Source organism: Leuresthes tenuis, unplaced genomic scaffold, assembly GCF_036924035.1.
Source record: "Leuresthes tenuis unplaced genomic scaffold, fLeuTen1.0.hap1 SCAF_1, whole genome shotgun sequence".
Lineage (NCBI taxonomy): Eukaryota > Metazoa > Chordata > Actinopteri > Atheriniformes > Atherinopsidae > Leuresthes > Leuresthes tenuis.
In genome coordinates, this window is record NW_027325355.1 from 6,566,214 (window position 1) to 6,584,186 (window position 17,973).

Sequence of the window (17,973 nt, forward strand, 5' to 3'; positions counted from 1 at the left end):
TTGAGCTCATTGGCCAACCGGGAAATCTCCCGGTTGTCCCGATGGCCACTCCGCCTCTGAACGCAATCGACTGGTTGGGATCTCCTGATTTAAACCAGTGGTCATCAACCTTTTTCAGCCCAACTTCTACATAATGTTTAATTGAACAACTTGGACAAGCCTGTGCTTCCTTCTATCATTTAGAAATGTTGTACCACAAGTTCCTTTTCAGAAGTTCATCATGACAAAGTATAATTAGTAAAAAAGCAAAAAACCCTGAACGTGTGCAGCTCTGTCTGTCAAGGTCCAGTTAGAATATGTTGGTTAGTGTAGGATAGCTTAGAGAAATCTTTTGTGTGAACTGTTACATACTACTTAATATTTTTTACATTGCACAGCACTCTACCTTATTACTGCATACATGGTCTGTTATTTGTACTTACATTTTATACTTATAGCTTATTGTTTTTGCTACTTTTTTGCACATACTAGCATATATTTGATACTTTTTATCCTTATACTTCTTTTAATATTTTCTTATATTAAGACTTTTTTTATTCAGTGTTTAGTTTTATTTTATTTTACTGTGTTGTTAGAGAGACCGAAAGTAAATATGTCTATGAATTACACAATTGACAACGAAGCTGACTTTGGCTTTGAAAAAAATTTCATTCTTCTTCCTGTCTGTCATTGCAGAAACTTATAGCCAAAGAGGGATCAAGATGGCACTGCTGTAAGCACTGTGGGAAAGTTTTCAAAAGATCGTCAAAGCTGAGGTATCATCACAGGCTTCATACTGGAGAGAAACCTTACAGCTGTGGTCAGTGTGGGGCAGCTTTCACTCAATTATCTGATCTAAAGACACATCAACGTATTCACACAGGAGAGAAACCTTATAGCTGTGGTCAGTGTGGGGCAGCTTTCGCTACATCTTCCCATCTTAAGACACATCAACGTATTCACACAGGAGAGAAACCTTACAGCTGTGGTCAGTGTGGGACAGCTTTCACTCTATCTAATCTGAAGACACATCAACATATTCACACAGGAGAGAAACCTTACAGCTGTGGTCAGTGTGGAGCAGCTTTCACTACATTTTCCCGTCTTAAGACACACCAACATATTCACACAGGAGAAAAACCTTACAGCTGTGGTCAGTGTGGGGCAGCTTTCACTCAGTTATCTGATCTAAAGACACACCAACGTATTCACACAGGAGAGAAACCATACAGCTGTGGTCAGTGTGGGGCAACTTTCACTCAATTATCTAGTCTAAAGAGACACCAACGTATTCACACAGGAGAAAAACCTTACAGCTGTGGTCAGTGTGGAGCAGCTTTAACTCAATTATCTAATCTGAAGAGACACCAGTGTAGTCGCTGCAGATAAATGATTGGTTTAAATTAGGGGTGCAACGGATAAGAGTCATGGATCGGATAATTTTTTGTATCAGCAAAAAAAAAAAAAAAAAAGGACGAGACAAATAAACATAAGTTTAATCTTTTTGTTTATTAACACTTTTAAATAATTAAATTAAAATATATAAAAGCATCTTAATGTGCACATGGCATAATATCTTCTTTTTAACATAATTAATGGAAAACAACTTAAAGTGCAACATAAAAAGGCATATTTCCTTCCTATAAACACACCCATACCGTTTGCGATGGCTTTAACCCGGTTGGATTGTGCAACAAGGGACTGCATAATTGCCGCGGTGATATGCCGTTGTTGAGCAGCCTCCGTTTTCACTCCTGTCAGTGAAACACTGGGGTGATGTTGCTTCAAATACGTGGCCATGCTTTATGTGTTTCCACTATTATTTGACTTTCTTGTGCCACAGTGCCGACACACCGTAATGGTTTTATCCACTAACCTCTTTTCCCCATACAGGGGACTTAAATGACGCAGGGCGTTCAAGCTCCTCCGTTCCTCCACTCGCCACGCTGTGAGTGGACTGAACATGCGCATGAACTTTTTTTTCATAAATCAATCTGCAGATCGCGGATCAATGACGATCCGTTGAACCACTAGTTTAAATCAACAAGATGAGAAAACATTCACCTGGGAGCAGCAACAGGCACTACCAATCAGAAGCCTTTCATTTGTTCAAATTAAAAATTGGAGTGGATTACCACCTTCTCTTTTGCTCTGAATGTTTGAAGAACAATTGAAAGTGCTTTATTATTATTTTGTTGGGATTGTTTTAACTGTGGACAGATCTCCCACTGTTCAAGAGAAACATGGCATCAATTGTGAGTTGAAGAACAGATATGCAATCTGTTTGAAAGTAGAAACATGTTTTATTCAGTTATACTGAACATATATGTTTTGTGTAAAATGAAGATTAAAAAGAAGTCGCTTTGCACCAGCTGTGGCTATTTACGTAAACATACAACATCTGTAGAAGCAATGTATCATTTCAGTTTCATGTGAAGTCCAGCTTTACATACGTCTGTATTTTATTAAAGGTCAGATGTGAACATTTCTCATGCTTTTCATGTTCTTGCTGCAGAAATATTTTTCAAGAGAATGTGCTTGATTATGAGGGAAAGTTGACCCATTTGATCTTATCCAAAGAACCTGAAATCTTTAACGCAGTCTGAAGAAGGTTTGGAGTTGTTCCCTGTACAGTGTTTCCTCTAGGTGGGGATGGGGGGGGTCTTTTCTTGAAACATTTGATCACCTTATGACACATCAGAAAGTTGAAGCTCTTGACCTCAGAAGTCAGACCGACAGATCTGTAGTCATTTAGGCACATTATCCTGTCCTTCTTTGGAACTGGGATGATGGTGGTGGTTTTGAAACAGGATGGCACATGACATTCAGAGATGCACTGGTTGAAGATGTCTGAAAACACTGGTGACAGCAGGGCAGGTCACTGCTTCACTGTTGCTGAGGAGACGCCATCAGGTCCTGTGGCTTTCCTGAGCTTCAGCTGAGTGAAGACCTTGATAACATCTTTAGCTGTGAACGTGGGGGGGCAGGAGACTGTGGAGGAGGGGGAAAAATGTGTGTGGGAAAGGGGGAGATGAGGGGTGGGTGGCGGTGAGTGAGTTAAGGGGGGGGGGGGGGGGGGGGGGGCGGTGACGAGTGGGCCTGTGAGACAGGATGGGGGGCACAATGGAACAGCAGGTAGTCTCTGTAACCTGGTGTAGAAAGCGTTGAGATTGTCAGCTAGTCCGGGGGAGGGGGCGACCAAAGGGCTTCTACCTTTGTAGTGTCTGATGGTTCTGAGGGGGCTCCAACAACTGCAGGGTCATTGGTGCCTGAATCACACTCCAGTCTGGCTCTATAGTCCTCTTTAGCATTTTGAGTGGGAGGGTGGCCACACTGCAACTAGTTGACAGTGAAGTCAAACGTCTGACTTTTCTCAACATATCAACTCAGTATTTGATATACAGGAAGACTTTTCAGGATAAATAACCTGATCAAACATCTGTGCTGTATTTCCTATGTGATACATATTTGGCCCACAAATGACAGGTCTACTTATTATAATTCAGTTCTAAAAGCTGCTGAGCAAATTACGGGCAGTAACGCAGTTTCTTACCCGCCTCCTTTGTGTGTAGCAGTAGCCGCATAGAGAGCCAATTTGTTAGGATTGTTTTACTGTGGACAGATCTCCCACCATTCAAGACAAACATAACATCAATTATGAGTTGATGGACATAGCAATATACAATCTGTTTGAAAGTAGAAACATGTTTTATTCTGTTGTACTGAACATGTTTTTATTTTTTTTAAAGTTGAGATTCACAAACAGACAACATCTGTAGAAGCAATATATCATTTAAGTTTGATGTGAAGTCTAGCTGCATCTTATGACGTCATCTGCTTCCTCATCTCCATAATCGTTTGATACATAATTGATACATTGTGTGGGTAAGGGTGGTTTCGGTTAGGGCTGAACAATTAATAGCATTTGCGATAAAATCGCACTTTGAAAAAATTTGATTTTTCTAATCACATATGTTCCAATTTAAGTAAAAAAAAACAAAAAACAACTGACCAAAACGATGATGGCCTCAGGCACAACCATGACAGCCTAAAGAAACTTTAGTGTCAAAGAGGAGTAGTGCCTCAGTGGTGTGGAATTATTTTGGTTTAAAAAAAGAGGATGCTGCACAGCGCCAGGTGTTGTGTATATATGTCTTGCTACTGTTGCTGCTTTGCGAGGAAAGCTGATAAACTTAAAAAAAAAAACATTTAAATATGTAAGGGGTCCGGGAGTGGAACTTCCAAGAACTGCTTAGCTTCCAAGATCAGGCGTGTTCTTGGAAGCAAAGCAGGGTTGGGCCTGGTTAGTACTTGGATGGGAGACTACTTGGGAATACCAGGTGCTTCTCGAGGCTTATGCAGTTGTGTATGTGGAGAGGAGCACCTGGGAGAGAACACACCCCTTGGGGAGGCCGGTGCTCATGGTCTGTGGTCATATTTATTCTCTTCAGGATAACTTTACATTAAATGGAAAACTATCCTTCCTTCCATTTGATTTACATGGTTTCATGGGGACTTGGGCCTATCTGTCACAGAAACTCATCAACATTTGAATCCAAGAACAAGTCTGAAACTAAATGAAAAACCGCAGCCCCAAATGAACATTGGCATGATATAGGCTGTGTCAAATGCAAAAGCAAAGGTATGAGGATCAAAGCCAACAATGACCTGGAACATCTCAGAAGATCCAGGATCAGCAACATGGAGACTGAGAGCCAAAAAGAAACTGAGGTGTCTTGTCAGCTGAAGCTGATCAAATTCCTGATGTGTCATGAGGTGATCACATGTTTCAACAAAAGACATCAAATAACAGCTGAAGCTGCATTACAGACAATAAGAGATGTGGAAGCAGCATCGAAGCTGAAAAATATGAACTTTAAACCTCGTTGGATGTGAAATGAAATGTGCTGAAGAGCAGGATTTCTACACACGTCAGTCATCATCATGATGTGAGTGTTCAGCTGCATAGAAACATAAGAAGAAGAAGCTCCACTTTAAGACTGTGTGATTCCAGTGATCATGGCTTCCTTGACTCCTCTCTCAAACCATCTCTTCTCTGTCCAGAATGTGGACATTACTGTCCTCAAAAGAGTGTCCCTTCTCCTTGGGATGTAGGTGCACTGCTGAGTTTGACCTGAAGAGGTGGCTCTCCTATGTTGTGCCATGCGCTTGTGGAGCTGTTGTTTGGTCTCTCCTATAAAGAGGTCTGCACAGTCTTTGCTGCACTGCATACACAACACCACCCAGTTTGTGTTCGGGTGTTTAATCCTTTGGATAAACCAGTATCTGTCTGAGGGTGTTCTTGGGTTTATTGAAATTAGTTGTTTAAACTCAGTTCAATGAGGCCTACAAGCTGTGAATAGTTAAAAGAGACATTAGGTAATATGTCTGTATTACGACTTAAAATCAGCAAAGATGTTCTGAGTCAAAGTGAGCAGAACACAGGCAGAGTTCAGTCTGAATGAACAGAACAGGAGCTTAAACCTCCTCTACATCCCTGTGAGCAGGATGAAGGCGTCCTCTTGTGTTAGTTTTCAGATTTCAGCTGTGAACCTGCAGGACGACATGAGAAAAGAGAGATTTAAACATCTGTAATATCACACTGTGTCAGTTTGTTCACAGGACTCACAACCTGTAACACTGATGCTGCTTTCAGGGAACTTCTTCCTGTTATTGTTTCTTTTTTTGTGAACTTTAACTTTATCAATAAGTGGCAGACCAAACAGCGCAGTCACCTCTCCATCTGTGGTCTCCAAACCCGACTGAAACTGAGGAGTCTGCTGGAAACTCCACTTTACTCTTACCCGCTCCACCCAAACTCGTACCTGTGACGATCCAAAAACAATACGTGGAACAGAACAATGAGAGTTAAACAGTTCTCAGCCCCACCACAAAATCTTTTCATTCATTTGGATGACATGATCCTTTCTTCATCATATTCTCATTAATGATCAGAGCTGAGTCAGATTTCTTTGAAAAGTCCATCGCTGACAGCAGCAGAAAGTGACTAAATATACTGAACATAATTACAATGTTTTCAGTATTTTTAGCTTGTGCTACTTTCTATTTGTGCTCCACCACATTCAGAGACTCTGTTGTACCTTTTAGTCCACTACATTCATCTGATAACTTCAGCACATTCAGACTAATACTAAAAAACATCAGAAAGAACAGAATCAGATCATAGAATATGATGTAAGATCACACACATCACCTTTAATCATTCCATAACACGTTATTCCAAAGTGTGCCATTCTGCCTCATTTATTCTATTTTTTACATTCAAATATGTTTTCATATGAATGTTTTTGTAGTTTGAGTAAAAATAAAAAGTAAATCTACAGTTTTTATCTGAAACAAAATCTCTGTGGTTCTGATTCTGTAACTTATGTCCAAGAATTCTTCGTCCACTTCTTGTCTCTGAGAACAAATGACATCTCCTGTAATGACTGACATCATATAATATTGTTACATTTAGCTTTGATTTGAATCACTTTGAGGTTTCATGTCGTTCTTTTTGTTTTCTGAGTTTCTTCCAACATCTCAGAACACGTTCAGAAACAAGTTTGAAGCGTTTGTGAGCAAACAGGTGAAACCCAGAATATGATCCTGAACCAAAGCAACTCTTCCAGCCACAGATGGCTTTCAACAAATATCTCTGAAACAAAGCAGTTACTTGTTGCCGCCGTGTGTTGCCACCATGAGGGATGCTGGTGGTGTGACAGCCTCACTCCCATTTTCACAGAAACACAATTCATGATCAGGATGAATCCACAATTTATTATTTCCAGAAAAACATCCAGAATCAGAACATTTAGTTTCTGGGTTACCAAGTAGATCATTACTGAGAGTTTTCAAAGCAGCAGCAACATTTGATCTCTGAAACAGATCAAAGTAAGTTTAACTGCAGAATTATTTTCACATTTACAAAGTGATGAGATGTGAAAAGAATCTGTGATAAAGGAAGGTCTGCTGATTTCTCTGTTTGGCTCCATGAAGTGGAAGAGAAACAACAACATACAAACACATCAACACAAGGATTCAACTAACATTCAGAGCTCAGAGAAGTTTAGATTTTCATGTGGAGAAATCTTTCTGTGAATAAAACTCAGCATTAGCAGTGATATCCTCCATGGCTGCACAAACAGGAAAAAGCAGCAAATAAACAACAGAACAGCAGCGCAGAGACATCACAGCAATGAACTCTCAGCAACAAACTGACTGAATACCTTTATTTCACTTCACACAGCTCAGCTGTGGCTCCAGTCCATCCAATCCTAACTCCAGCATAGAGCGGCTGAGTGAATGTGGTCTGGACTCTGTGGAGGAGAGTCATGGCTTCAGAGACGCTGTAGAAGGACAGAATACCTGCTCTGTGATCCAGGTACACTCCTACTCTGGAGGACTGAGGACCTGAGATGGAGGCTTTCAGCTTGTTGGACATAAATTCAAAACTGTTTTGGTAACATTTTAATGCCCAAGATTTGTCATTACGTCCAAATCCACATTCATTCCCTGTTCTGCTGATGTTCTTGTATGCGACTGCTACATCAGCTCCTCCCCCTCTCCTCTCCACCTCCCAGTAACAGCGTCCAGTCAGACTCTCTCTGCTCAGGACCTGACACCATTCCGTGAATCTGTCTGGATGAGCAGAATAAGACTGAGGTTGTCTCATTACTCTCACTTTTCTGTTCCCCTCTGACACTAACAGATATGTGTTTGCTGTGTTTGGATCCAGTGTGATGTCACATGAATATTTTAAGAAGGCAGCTCTGCTCTTTGGCTCTGGTTCTGGTTCTGGCAGTAAAACATCCACTTCAGTGACTGTCAGTGAGCTGTTTGTCCATTTCTCTCTCAGAATGTCCTGTAGTTTCTCTCTGAGCTCTGACGCAGCTGCTGTCACATCCTCAAAGTACCTCAGAGGACGGATATTGATGCTGGATGAGTGTGTGGACTCACTGAGTGCTGATACTGAGGGGTAGTTGTGTAGAAACTGGTTGTGATCGTCTGTGTGTGAGAGCTGCTTCAGCTCAGCATCTTTCCTCTTCAGCTCAGTGATCTCCTGCTCCAGCTTCTCCTGAAGCTCTTTGACTCGACTCACTTCAGTTTGCTGCTGGGATCTGAGCTGCTGCTTCACATCAGAGCTTCTTTTGTGGATGAGACGGATCAGCTCGGTGAAGATGTTCTCACTGTCCTCCACTGTTTTATCAGCAGACTGATTGATGGCCTCCACCTCCTGTTGAAGCAGCTTCACATCTTTCTCTCTGTCCTGGATTCTCTGCTGGATTTGTTGTCGACTCCCCTCCAGCTCTCTCTGCCTCTCAGTCCTTTCTGCTGCAGCTGACACTGTGTCGTGGCCTTTATGATCATCCACAGGGCAGAGATAACAGATAGACTTCTGATCAGTACGGCAGAACATCTTCATCACCTCACCATGACGACAGCAGGTGTTCTCCTGGAGGCTCTTGGAGGGCTCCACCAGCTTGTGTTTCTTGAATGGAGTCACATCATAGTGAGGCTGAAGGTGTTTCTCACAGTAAGAGGCCAGACAGAACAAACAGGACTTGATGGCTTTCAGTTTTCTTCCAGAGCAGAAATCACAGGCCACATCTTCAGGTCCAGCATGGCAGTGATCAGCAGGAGCAGCTTGGAGTCCAGTCTTCTTCAGCTGCTTCACTAAATCAGCTAACATGGTGCTTTTCTCCAGGACAGGCCTCGGTGTGAAAGTTTTCCTGCAATGAGGGCATCTGTGAATTCCCTTCTTATTCTTTCCATTCCAGTAGCCTTTAATACAGTTCATGCAGTAGCTGTGTCCACAGGGAATAGTCACCGAATCCTTCAGTAGATCCAGACAGATCGAACAAGAGAAGGTTTCCAGGTCCAGTTTAACCCTTTTCTGAGCCATTTCCTCCATTTGGCAGAGCAGTGTGTGACTCTCAGAGCAGAAACACCGTCTGTGCTGTGATACAAAACTAATTCCACCTCCTTTTGTTGCAGCTGATCAGCTGATCTTCACTTAAGAGCTCCTCTACTATCACACAATGGTTTCACACATCCTCCCAGCTTCAGATCAGTGTGGGGAGGGAACAAGGGAACAGTGCTGGTTTCACCTCAATCCAGGCAGGATTGTTCAAGGGGTTGTTGAATTCTTGTTTGTTCTCTGTTGAAGGAAAAGATAAATTCATTAACCTTCCACTTAAAGCTCAACATGAAGAAAATTGGTTTCTATCAGATCAACATTGTCCGATACTTTTAGCAGGCAGCTGTACAGGAAATGTAAATGTTGCTTTTTCTTAGTATTTTCATGCTTTTCATTTACATTTATATAATCAGCCCTGCTCTGCAGCAGCTTGAAATTCATAAATCATGATCTTCTGCTGAAATGCTCACCTGAATCTTCAGACTGATGCATTCAAGTGTGTGACATGAAACATGAGCTCTCATACGGCTGTTGGACTTCAGAAGAGGTAAAAACCTGCAGAGTTGAGCTGCCTGAAAACTAAAGCTGACCCCTAACCTGCAAACTTTCTGTACTCCTGGCTGGCTGGACCAGAGTCCAGAGAAGAGTCCAATATTAGCTCTTAACTCACATGTAGATATTACCGATTAAAGGTTTCTTAAGACTGCATCAGACATGTTTGATCATAATCTATCTATCGAGCTTTGTATACTGACTGGTGTCTCCAGGCTGAGCCTGATAGAAACCCTCTTTGTCTCTTTGTCTCTGTGTAGAAAAGAAGCTGCATCTTAAGATGGAGTTCCTGTGGTGTTTTGTCCACTCTTGTCCACACTGAAAACACAAACAGCATAAAACAGCAGAATGACTTCTTTTCCAGCCTTTTTCAGTTGGCAGGAAACAACAAAACGCTTCACAGCAAACATCTGTTCAGAAGTGAGAAAACCCAGCTGAGCAGATCAGTGATTTCTGTGCGGCTCAGATAACATTTCATGTTAGGCTGCAGTCTGAGGTGCTGATAAAGGCTTTATTTTATGATCATGCTGTTATGCAGCTAAGTCTATAGACATCCTGGTCAGTGAGGGGATTTAAACTGAGGAGGCAGGATTACTTTTACCTCTGATGAGCTCTGTTATTAAGCGGAGAAAAGCATCATTTTTATCCTGACAGAGGGATGAACGTGAGAGAAAAAGTGGCTTTAATATATTAACCTGAAATAACGTGACTGTACTCTGACAACATCACGGTCCATCTGATGCCCCCAAAACCCTGAACTCTAAACCACTGCAGGGATTTCTGTACATCTATAATGGAGGAGTGGGAGATCCTGTCAGAACTTCTATCTGTGATGAGCATCTGAAGCAGAAGATGTTTCACAGCTCAGATGGTTGAGGTCTGAAATGTAACCTGTGTGGGGACAGGCAAAGGTGTAGAAGACAAAAAGTGGAGGCTCCAGATGGTGATAGAAGATAACGACTCTGTTTCTTTCAACTGAGGCTTCAGACAGATCCCAAACTGACCTCTGACCTCAAGACTCCTGCATGATAATAACATCCATGCAACCAAAGACCTGAAGAAGTTGCACTGATCTGAAAGACAAAAGGACGGTGATGTTACCATCCATCCCCCATGATTTCAGACATTAACTCAACCACAAACTTGGACAAACTCCTTCACCACAGTAATGACTCTACATCCTGATGAGGGACATTAAAAACAATCGTTTCTAACAATTTCTATCTAAACTATAAATGATTGGAGGGATTTTTCAATAGTGACAGTTAAGGAGTGTCATCAGGTGAATGAGATCAGCTCAGGAATGAAAACACAGTTTACACTAAATACAGTCTGTGGTTTACACAAGCCTCAGTGAAAATAAATACAATTATTATTCAGAATATCTTGGTGGTTTACATTGTTGCACATATTTTCAACACAGTCATCATATGCTATGAAAAGCTGAATGTCAGAAATAAACTGAAATGATGGAGAATATTCATAAGAGCAACTGGACTTCTTTTTTGATCTTGAAGACGTTGAATTTTGATGGGACAGCAGCTTCCTCTTTGGTTTTTGTAGAGAAGTACAGTAGAACAACCGAGTACTAACCAGGCCCGACCCTGCTTAACTTCACAGGGTGATCAGACGTTGCAACAAAAGACATGCAGGTGGTAGAGAGAAGAGAAAAAGCTTAAAGCACCTGGTATTCCCAAGCGGTCTCCCATCCAAGTACTAACCAGGCCCAACCCTTCTTGGCATCCGAGATCAGATGAGGTCGGGTATTTTCAGGGTGGTGTGGCCGTAAGCAACAATGTCACTGACAAATGTGCATTATATAGTTACTGGAATCATAAAGTTCCTCTATGTAACCAGATAATTGCAGAGAAAGGCTGATATGTAGTGGGCACATCTTCTTCCCTAACGTGATAATTCTCTCCAGCTGAAACTGAGACTCTCAGATCACTTCGTGTCTGCCAACAAAGCAGCAGCAGCTGAAGATGAGCAACTTCCTCATGTGTCACAGGGTGATCAGACGTTGCAACAAAAGACATGCAGTTTGTAGAGAGAAGAGAAAAAGCTTACAGCACCTGGTATTCCCAAGAGGTCTCCCATTCAAGTACTAACCAGGCCCAACCCTGCTTGGCTTCCGAGATCAGATGAGGTCGGGCATATTCAGGGTGGTGTGGCCGTAAGCAACAATATCTGCGAACAATGTGCATTATATAGGTACTGAAATCATCCGGTTACTCTATGTAACCAGATAATTGCCGAGAAAGGCTGATATGTAGTGGGCACATCTTTATCCCTGATGTGATTATTACCTGCAGTTGAAACTGAGACTCTCAGATCACTTCGTGTCTGCCAACAAAGCAGCAGCAGCTGAAGATGACCAACTTCCTCATGTGTCACAGGGTGATCAGACGTTGCAACAAAAGACATGCAGTTTGTAGAGAGAAGAGAAAAAGCTTACAGCACCTGGTATTCCCAAGAGGTCTCCCATTCAAGTACTAACCAGGCCCAACCCTGCTTGGCTTCCGAGATCAGACGAGGTCGGGCATATTCAGGGTGGTGTGGCCGTAAGCAACAATATCTGCGAACAATGTGCATTATATAGGTACTGAAATCATACGGTTACTCTATGTAACCAGATAATTGCCGAGAAAGGCTGATATGTAGTGGGCACATCTTTATCCCTGATGTGATTATTACCTGCAGTTGAAACTGAGACTCTCAGATCACTTCGTGTCTGCCAACAAAGCAGCAGCAGCAGCTGAAGATGACCAACTTCCTCATGTGTCACAGGTTGATCAGACGTTGCAACAAAAGACATGCAGTTTGTAGAGAGAAGAGAAAAAGCTTACAGCACCTGGTATTCCCAAGAGGTCTCCCATTCAAGTACTAACCAGGCCCAACCTTGCTTGGCTTCCGAGATCAGACGAGGTCGGGCATATTCAGGGTGGTGTGGCTGTAAGCAACAATGTCTGTGACAAATGTGCATTATATAGGTACTGGAATCATAAAGTTCCTCTATGTAACCAGATTATTGCCAAGAAAGGCTAACTTGTAGTGGGCACATCTTCATCCCTGATGTGATTATTATCAGCAGTTGAAACTGAGACTCTCAGATCACTTCGTGTCTGCCAACAAAGCAGCAGCTGAAGATGACCAACTTCCTCATGTGTCACAGGGTGATCAGACGTTGCAACAAAAGACATGCAGGTGGTAGAGAGAAGGGAAATAGCTTACTGCACCTGGTATTCCCAAGTAGTCTCCCATCCAAGTACTAACCAGGCCCAACCCTGCTTGGCTTCCGAGATCAGATGAGGTTGGGCATATTCAGGGTGGTGTGGCCGTAAGCAACAATATCTGTGAACAATGTTCATTATATAGGTACTGGAATCATACGGTTCCTCTATGTAACCAGATAATTGCTGAGAAAGGCTGATATGTAGTGGGCACATCTTCATCCCTGATGTGATTATTACCTGCAGTTGAAACTGAGACTCTCAGATCACTTCGTGTCTGCCAACAAAGCAGCAGCAGCTGAAGATGACCAACTTCCTCATGTGTCACAGGGTGATCAGACGTTGCAACAAAAGACATGCATGTGGTAGAGAGAAGAGAAAAAGCTTACAGCACCTGGTATTCCCAAGCGGTCTCCCATCCAAGTACTAACCAGGCCCAACCTTGCTTGGCTTCCGAGATCAGACGAGGTCGGGCAAATTCAGGGTGGTGTGGCTGTAAGCAACAATGTCTGTCACAAATGTGCATTATATAGGTACTGGAATCATACGGTTACTCTATGTAACCAGATAATTGCAGAGAAAGGCTGATATGTAGTGGGCACATCTTCATCCCTGATGTGATTATTACCTGCAGTTGAAACTGAGACTCTCAGATCACTTCGTGTCTGCCAACAAAGCAGCAGCAGCTGAAGATGACCAACTTCCTCATGTGTCACAGGGTGATCAGACGTTGCAACAAAAGACATGCAGGTGGTAGAGAGAAGAGAAAAAACTTACAGCACCTGGTATTCCCAAGCAGTCTCCCATCCAAGTACTAACCAGGCCCAACCCTGCTTGGCTTCCAAGATCAGACGAGGTCGGGCATGTTCAGGGTGGTGTGGCCGTAAGCAACAATGTCTGTGACAAATGTGCATTATATCGGTACTGGAATCATACAGTTCCTCTATGTAACCAGATAATTGCCGCGAAAGGCTAACTTGTAGTGGGCACATCTTCTTCCCTGACGTGATTATTACCTGCAGTTGAACCTGAGACTCTCAGATCACTTCGTGTCTGCCAACAAAGCAGCAGCAGCTGAAGATGACCAACTTCCTCATGTGTCACAGGGTGATCAGACGTTGCAACAAAAGACATGCAGGTGGTAGAGAGAAGAGAAAAATCTTACAGCACCTGGTATTCCCAAGCGGTCTCCCATCCAAGTACTAACCAGGCCCAACCCTGCTTGGCTTCCGAGATCAGACGAGGTCGGGCATGTTCAGGGTGGTGTGGCCGTAAGCAACAATGTCTGTGACAAATGTGCATTATATCGGTACTGGAATCATACAGTTCCTCTATGTAACCAGATTATTGCCGAGAAAGGCTAACTTGCAGTGGGCACATCTTCATCCCTGATGTGATTATTATCTGCAGTTGAAACTGAGAATCTCAGATCACTTCGTGTCTGCCAACAAAGCAGCAGCAGCTGAAGATGACAAACTTCCTCATGTGTCACATGGTGATCAGACGTTGCAACAAAAGACATGCAGGTGGTAGAGAGAAGAGAAAAAGCTTCCAGCACCTGGTATTCATAAGCAGTCTCCCATTCAAGTACTAACCAGGCCCAACCTTGCTTGGCTTCCGAGATCAGACGAGGTCGGGCATATTCAGGGTGGTGTGGCTGTAAGCAACAATGTCTGTGACAAATGTGCATTATATAGGTACTGGAATCATACGGTTACACTATGTAACCAGATTATTGCCGAGAAAGGCTAACTTGCAGTGGGCACATCTTCATCCCTGATGTGATTATTACCTGCAGTTGAAACTGAGACTCTCAGATCACTTCGTGTCTGCCAACAAAGCAGCAGCAGCTGAAGATGACCAACTTCCTCATGTGTCACAGGGTGATCAGACGTTGCAACAAAATACATGCAGGTGGTAGAGAGAAGAGAAAAGGCTTACAGCACCTGGTATTCCCAAGCGGTCTCCCATCCAAGTACTAACCAGGCCCAACCCTGCTTGGCTTCCGAGATCAGACGAGGTCAGGCATTTTCAGGGTGGTGTGGCCGTAAGCAACAATATCTGTGAACAATGTGCATTATATAGGTACTGGAATCATACAGTTCCTCTATGTAACCAGATTATTGCCGAGAAAGGCTAACTTGCAGTGGGCACATCTTCATCCCTGATGTGATTATTATCTGCAGTTGAAACTGAGAATCTCAGATCACTTCGTGTCTGCCAACATAGCAGCAGCAGCTGAAGATGACCAACTTCCTCATGTGTCACATGGTGATCAGACGTTGCAACAAAAGACATGCAGGTGGTAGAGAGAAGAGAAAAAGCTTCCAGCACCTGGTATTCATAAGCAGTCTCCCATCCAAGTACTAACCAGGTCCAACCCTGCTTGGGTTCCGAGATCAGACGAGGTTGGGCATGTTCAGGGTGGTGTGGCCGTAAGCAACAATATCTGTGAACAATGTGCATTATATAGGTACTGGAATCATACGGTTACACTATGTAACCAGATAATTGCAGAGAAAGGCTGATATGTAGTGGGCACATCTTCATCCCTGATGTGATTATTACCTGCAGTTGAAACTGAGACTCTCAGATCACTTCGTGTCTGCCAACAAAGCAGCAGCAGCTGAAGATGACCAACTTCCTCATGTGTCACAGGGTGATCAGACGTTGCAACAAAAGACATGCAGGTGGTAGAGAGAAGAGAAAAGGCTTACAGCACCTGGTATTCCCAAGCAGTCTCCCATCCAAGTACTAACCAGGCCCAACCCTGCTTGGCTTCCGAGATCAGACGAGGTCAGGCATTTTCAGGGTGGTGTGGCCGTAAGCAACAATATCTGTGAACAATGTGCATTATATAGGTACTGGAATCATACGGTTACACTATGTAACCAGATAATTGCAGAGAAAGGCTAACTTGTAGTGGGCACATCTTCATCCTTGATGTGATTACTACCTGTAGTTGAAACTGAGACTTTCAGATCACTTTGTGTCTGCCAACAAAGCAGCAGCAGCTGAAGATGACCAACTTCCTCATGTGTCACAGGGTGATCAGACGTTGCAACAAAATACATGCATGTGGTAGAGAGAAGAGAAAAAGCTTACAGCACCTGGTATTCCCAAGCAGTCTCCCATCCAAGTACTAACCAGGCCCAACCCTGCTTGGCTTCCGAGATCAGACGAGGTCGGGCATGTTCAGGGTGGTGTGGCCGTAAGCAACAATGTCTGTGACAATGTGCATTATATCGGTACTGGAATCATACAGTTCCTCTATGTAACCAGATGATTGCCGAGAAAGGCTGATGCGTATTGGGCACATCTTCTTCCCTGTCGTGATTATTCTCTCCAGCGGAAACTGAGACTCTCAGATCACTTCGTGTCTGCCAACAAAGCAGCAGCAGCTGAAGATGACCAACTTCCTCATGTGTCACAGGGTGATCAGACGTTGCAACAAAAGACATGCAGGTGGTAGAGAGAAGAGAAACGGCTTACAGCACCTGGTATTCCCAAGTAGTCTCCCATCCAAGTACTAACCAGGCCCAACCCTGCTTGGCTTCCGAGATCAGACGAGGTCAGGCATTATCAGGGTGGTGTGGCCGTAAGCAACAATATCTGTGAACAATGTGCATTATATAGGTACTGGAATCATACGGTTACACTATGTAACCAGATAATTGCAGAGAAAGGCTAACTTGCAGTGGGCACATCTTCATCCTTGATGTGATTACTACCTGTAGTTGAAACTGAGACTTTCAGATCACTTTGTGTCTGCCAACAAAGCAGCAGCAGCTGAAGATGACCAACTTCCTCATGTGTCACAGGGTGATCAGACGTTGCAACAAAATACATGCATGTGGTAGAGAGAAGAGAAAAAGCTTACAGCACCTGGTATTCCCAAGCAGTCTCCCATCCAAGTACTAACCAGGCCCAACCCTGCTTGGCTTCCGAGATCAGACGAGGTCGGGCATGTTCAGGGTGGTGTGGCCGTAAGCAACAATGTCTGTGACAAATGTGCATTATATCGGTACTGGAATCATACAGTTCCTCTATGTAACCAGATGATTGCCGAGAAAGGCTAACTTGTAGTGGGCACATCTTCTTCCCTGTCGTGATTATTATCTGCAGTTGAAACTGAGACTCTCAGATCACTTCGTGTCTGCCGACAAAGCAGCAGCAGCTGAAGATGACCAACTTCCTCATGTGTCACAGGGTGATCAGACGTTGCAACAAAAGACATGCATGTGGTAGAGAGAAGAGAAAAAGCTTACAGCACCTGGTATTCCCAAGCGGTCTCCCATCCAAGTACTAACCAGGCCCAACCTTGCTTGTCTTCCGAGATCAGACGAGGTCGGGCAAATTCAGGGTGGTGTGGCTGTAAGCAACAATGTCTGTCACAAATGTGCATTATATAGGTACTGGAATCATACGGTTATTCTACGTAACCAGATAATTGCCGAGAAAGAATGATATGTAGTGGGCACATCTTAATCCCTGATGTGATTATTACCTGCAGTTGAAACTGAGACTCTCAGATCACTTCGTGTCTGCCAACAAAGCAGCAGCAGCTGAAGATGACCAACTTCCTCATGTGTCACAGGGTGATCAGACGTTGCAACAAAAGACATGTAGGTGGTAGAGAGAAGAGAAAAAGCTTACAGCACCTGGTATTCCCAAGTAGTCTCCCACCCAAGTACTAACCAGGCCCAACCCTGCTTGGCTTCCTAGATCCGATGACGTCGGGCATGTTCAGGGTGGTGTGGCCGTAAGCGACAATGTCTGTCACAAATGTGCATTATATAGGTACTGGAATCATAGAGTTCCTCTATGTAACCAGATAATTGCCAAGAAAGGCTGATATGTAGTGGGCATATCTTCATCCTTGATGTGATTACTACCTGTAGTTGAAACTGAGACTCTCAGATCACTTTTGTCTGCCAACAAAGCAGCAGCAGCTGAAGATGACCAACTTCCTCATGTGTCACAGGGTGATCAGACGTTGCAACAAAAGACATGCAGGTGGTAGAGAGAAGAGAAAAAGCTTACAGCACCTGGTATTCCCAAGCGGTCTCCCATCCAAGTACTAACCAGGCCCAACCCTGCTTGGCTTCCGAGATCAGACGAGGTCGGGCATGTTCAGGGTGGTGTGGCCGTAAGCAACAATGTCTGTGACAAATGTGCATTATATCGGTACTGGAATCATACAGTTCCTCTATGTAACCAGATTATTGCCGAGAAAGGCTAACTTGTAGTGGGCACATCTTCATCCCTGAAGTGATTATTACCTGGAGTTGA

The 17,973-nt window shown here is 43.5% G+C and overlaps 2 protein-coding genes, 13 non-coding genes and 5 pseudogenes across 15 annotated transcripts in view; 1 reads left to right on the forward strand and 19 right to left on the reverse strand.

Moving 5' to 3' along the window:
* Positions 1-17,973, forward strand: part of LOC140292446 (NACHT, LRR and PYD domains-containing protein 3-like) — a 405,682-nt gene that overhangs the window by 31,530 nt on the left and 356,179 nt on the right. The gene's annotated exons all lie outside the window — the stretch shown is intronic.
* LOC140292841 (tripartite motif-containing protein 16-like) lies at positions 6,811-8,884 on the reverse strand. Its single transcript, XM_072379495.1, has one exon. It carries the CDS (start codon positions 8,882-8,884, stop codon positions 7,211-7,213), a length of 1,674 nt encoding a protein of 557 aa, XP_072235596.1. The 3' UTR covers positions 6,811-7,210.
* On the reverse strand, positions 11,124-11,242 carry LOC140299223 (5S ribosomal RNA; annotated as a pseudogene).
* Positions 11,512-11,630, reverse strand: LOC140291970 (5S ribosomal RNA). Its single transcript, XR_011912503.1, has one exon. It is a non-coding gene; the product is annotated as a 5S ribosomal RNA (ribosomal RNA).
* Positions 11,900-12,018, reverse strand: LOC140299855 (5S ribosomal RNA). Its single transcript, XR_011914774.1, has one exon. It is a non-coding gene; the product is annotated as a 5S ribosomal RNA (ribosomal RNA).
* Positions 12,291-12,409, reverse strand: LOC140293655 (5S ribosomal RNA). Its single transcript, XR_011912695.1, has one exon. It is a non-coding gene; the product is annotated as a 5S ribosomal RNA (ribosomal RNA).
* LOC140300243 (5S ribosomal RNA) lies at positions 12,676-12,794 on the reverse strand (annotated as a pseudogene).
* On the reverse strand, positions 13,064-13,182 carry LOC140297327 (5S ribosomal RNA). The gene has a single exon (XR_011913071.1). It is a non-coding gene; the product is annotated as a 5S ribosomal RNA (ribosomal RNA).
* LOC140298915 (5S ribosomal RNA) lies at positions 13,452-13,570 on the reverse strand. Its single transcript, XR_011914511.1, has one exon. It is a non-coding gene; the product is annotated as a 5S ribosomal RNA (ribosomal RNA).
* LOC140285168 (5S ribosomal RNA) lies at positions 13,840-13,958 on the reverse strand. Its single transcript, XR_011910312.1, has one exon. It is a non-coding gene; the product is annotated as a 5S ribosomal RNA (ribosomal RNA).
* On the reverse strand, positions 14,228-14,346 carry LOC140288927 (5S ribosomal RNA; annotated as a pseudogene).
* LOC140299831 (5S ribosomal RNA) lies at positions 14,616-14,734 on the reverse strand. Its single transcript, XR_011914772.1, has one exon. It is a non-coding gene; the product is annotated as a 5S ribosomal RNA (ribosomal RNA).
* Positions 15,004-15,122, reverse strand: LOC140294367 (5S ribosomal RNA; annotated as a pseudogene).
* On the reverse strand, positions 15,392-15,510 carry LOC140289538 (5S ribosomal RNA). The gene has a single exon (XR_011912265.1). It is a non-coding gene; the product is annotated as a 5S ribosomal RNA (ribosomal RNA).
* Positions 15,780-15,898, reverse strand: LOC140269746 (5S ribosomal RNA). The gene has a single exon (XR_011907665.1). It is a non-coding gene; the product is annotated as a 5S ribosomal RNA (ribosomal RNA).
* Positions 16,167-16,285, reverse strand: LOC140294001 (5S ribosomal RNA). Its single transcript, XR_011912733.1, has one exon. It is a non-coding gene; the product is annotated as a 5S ribosomal RNA (ribosomal RNA).
* LOC140269810 (5S ribosomal RNA) lies at positions 16,555-16,673 on the reverse strand. The gene has a single exon (XR_011907667.1). It is a non-coding gene; the product is annotated as a 5S ribosomal RNA (ribosomal RNA).
* LOC140267019 (5S ribosomal RNA) lies at positions 16,943-17,061 on the reverse strand. The gene has a single exon (XR_011907184.1). It is a non-coding gene; the product is annotated as a 5S ribosomal RNA (ribosomal RNA).
* On the reverse strand, positions 17,331-17,449 carry LOC140284986 (5S ribosomal RNA; annotated as a pseudogene).
* Positions 17,718-17,836, reverse strand: LOC140297593 (5S ribosomal RNA). Its single transcript, XR_011913316.1, has one exon. It is a non-coding gene; the product is annotated as a 5S ribosomal RNA (ribosomal RNA).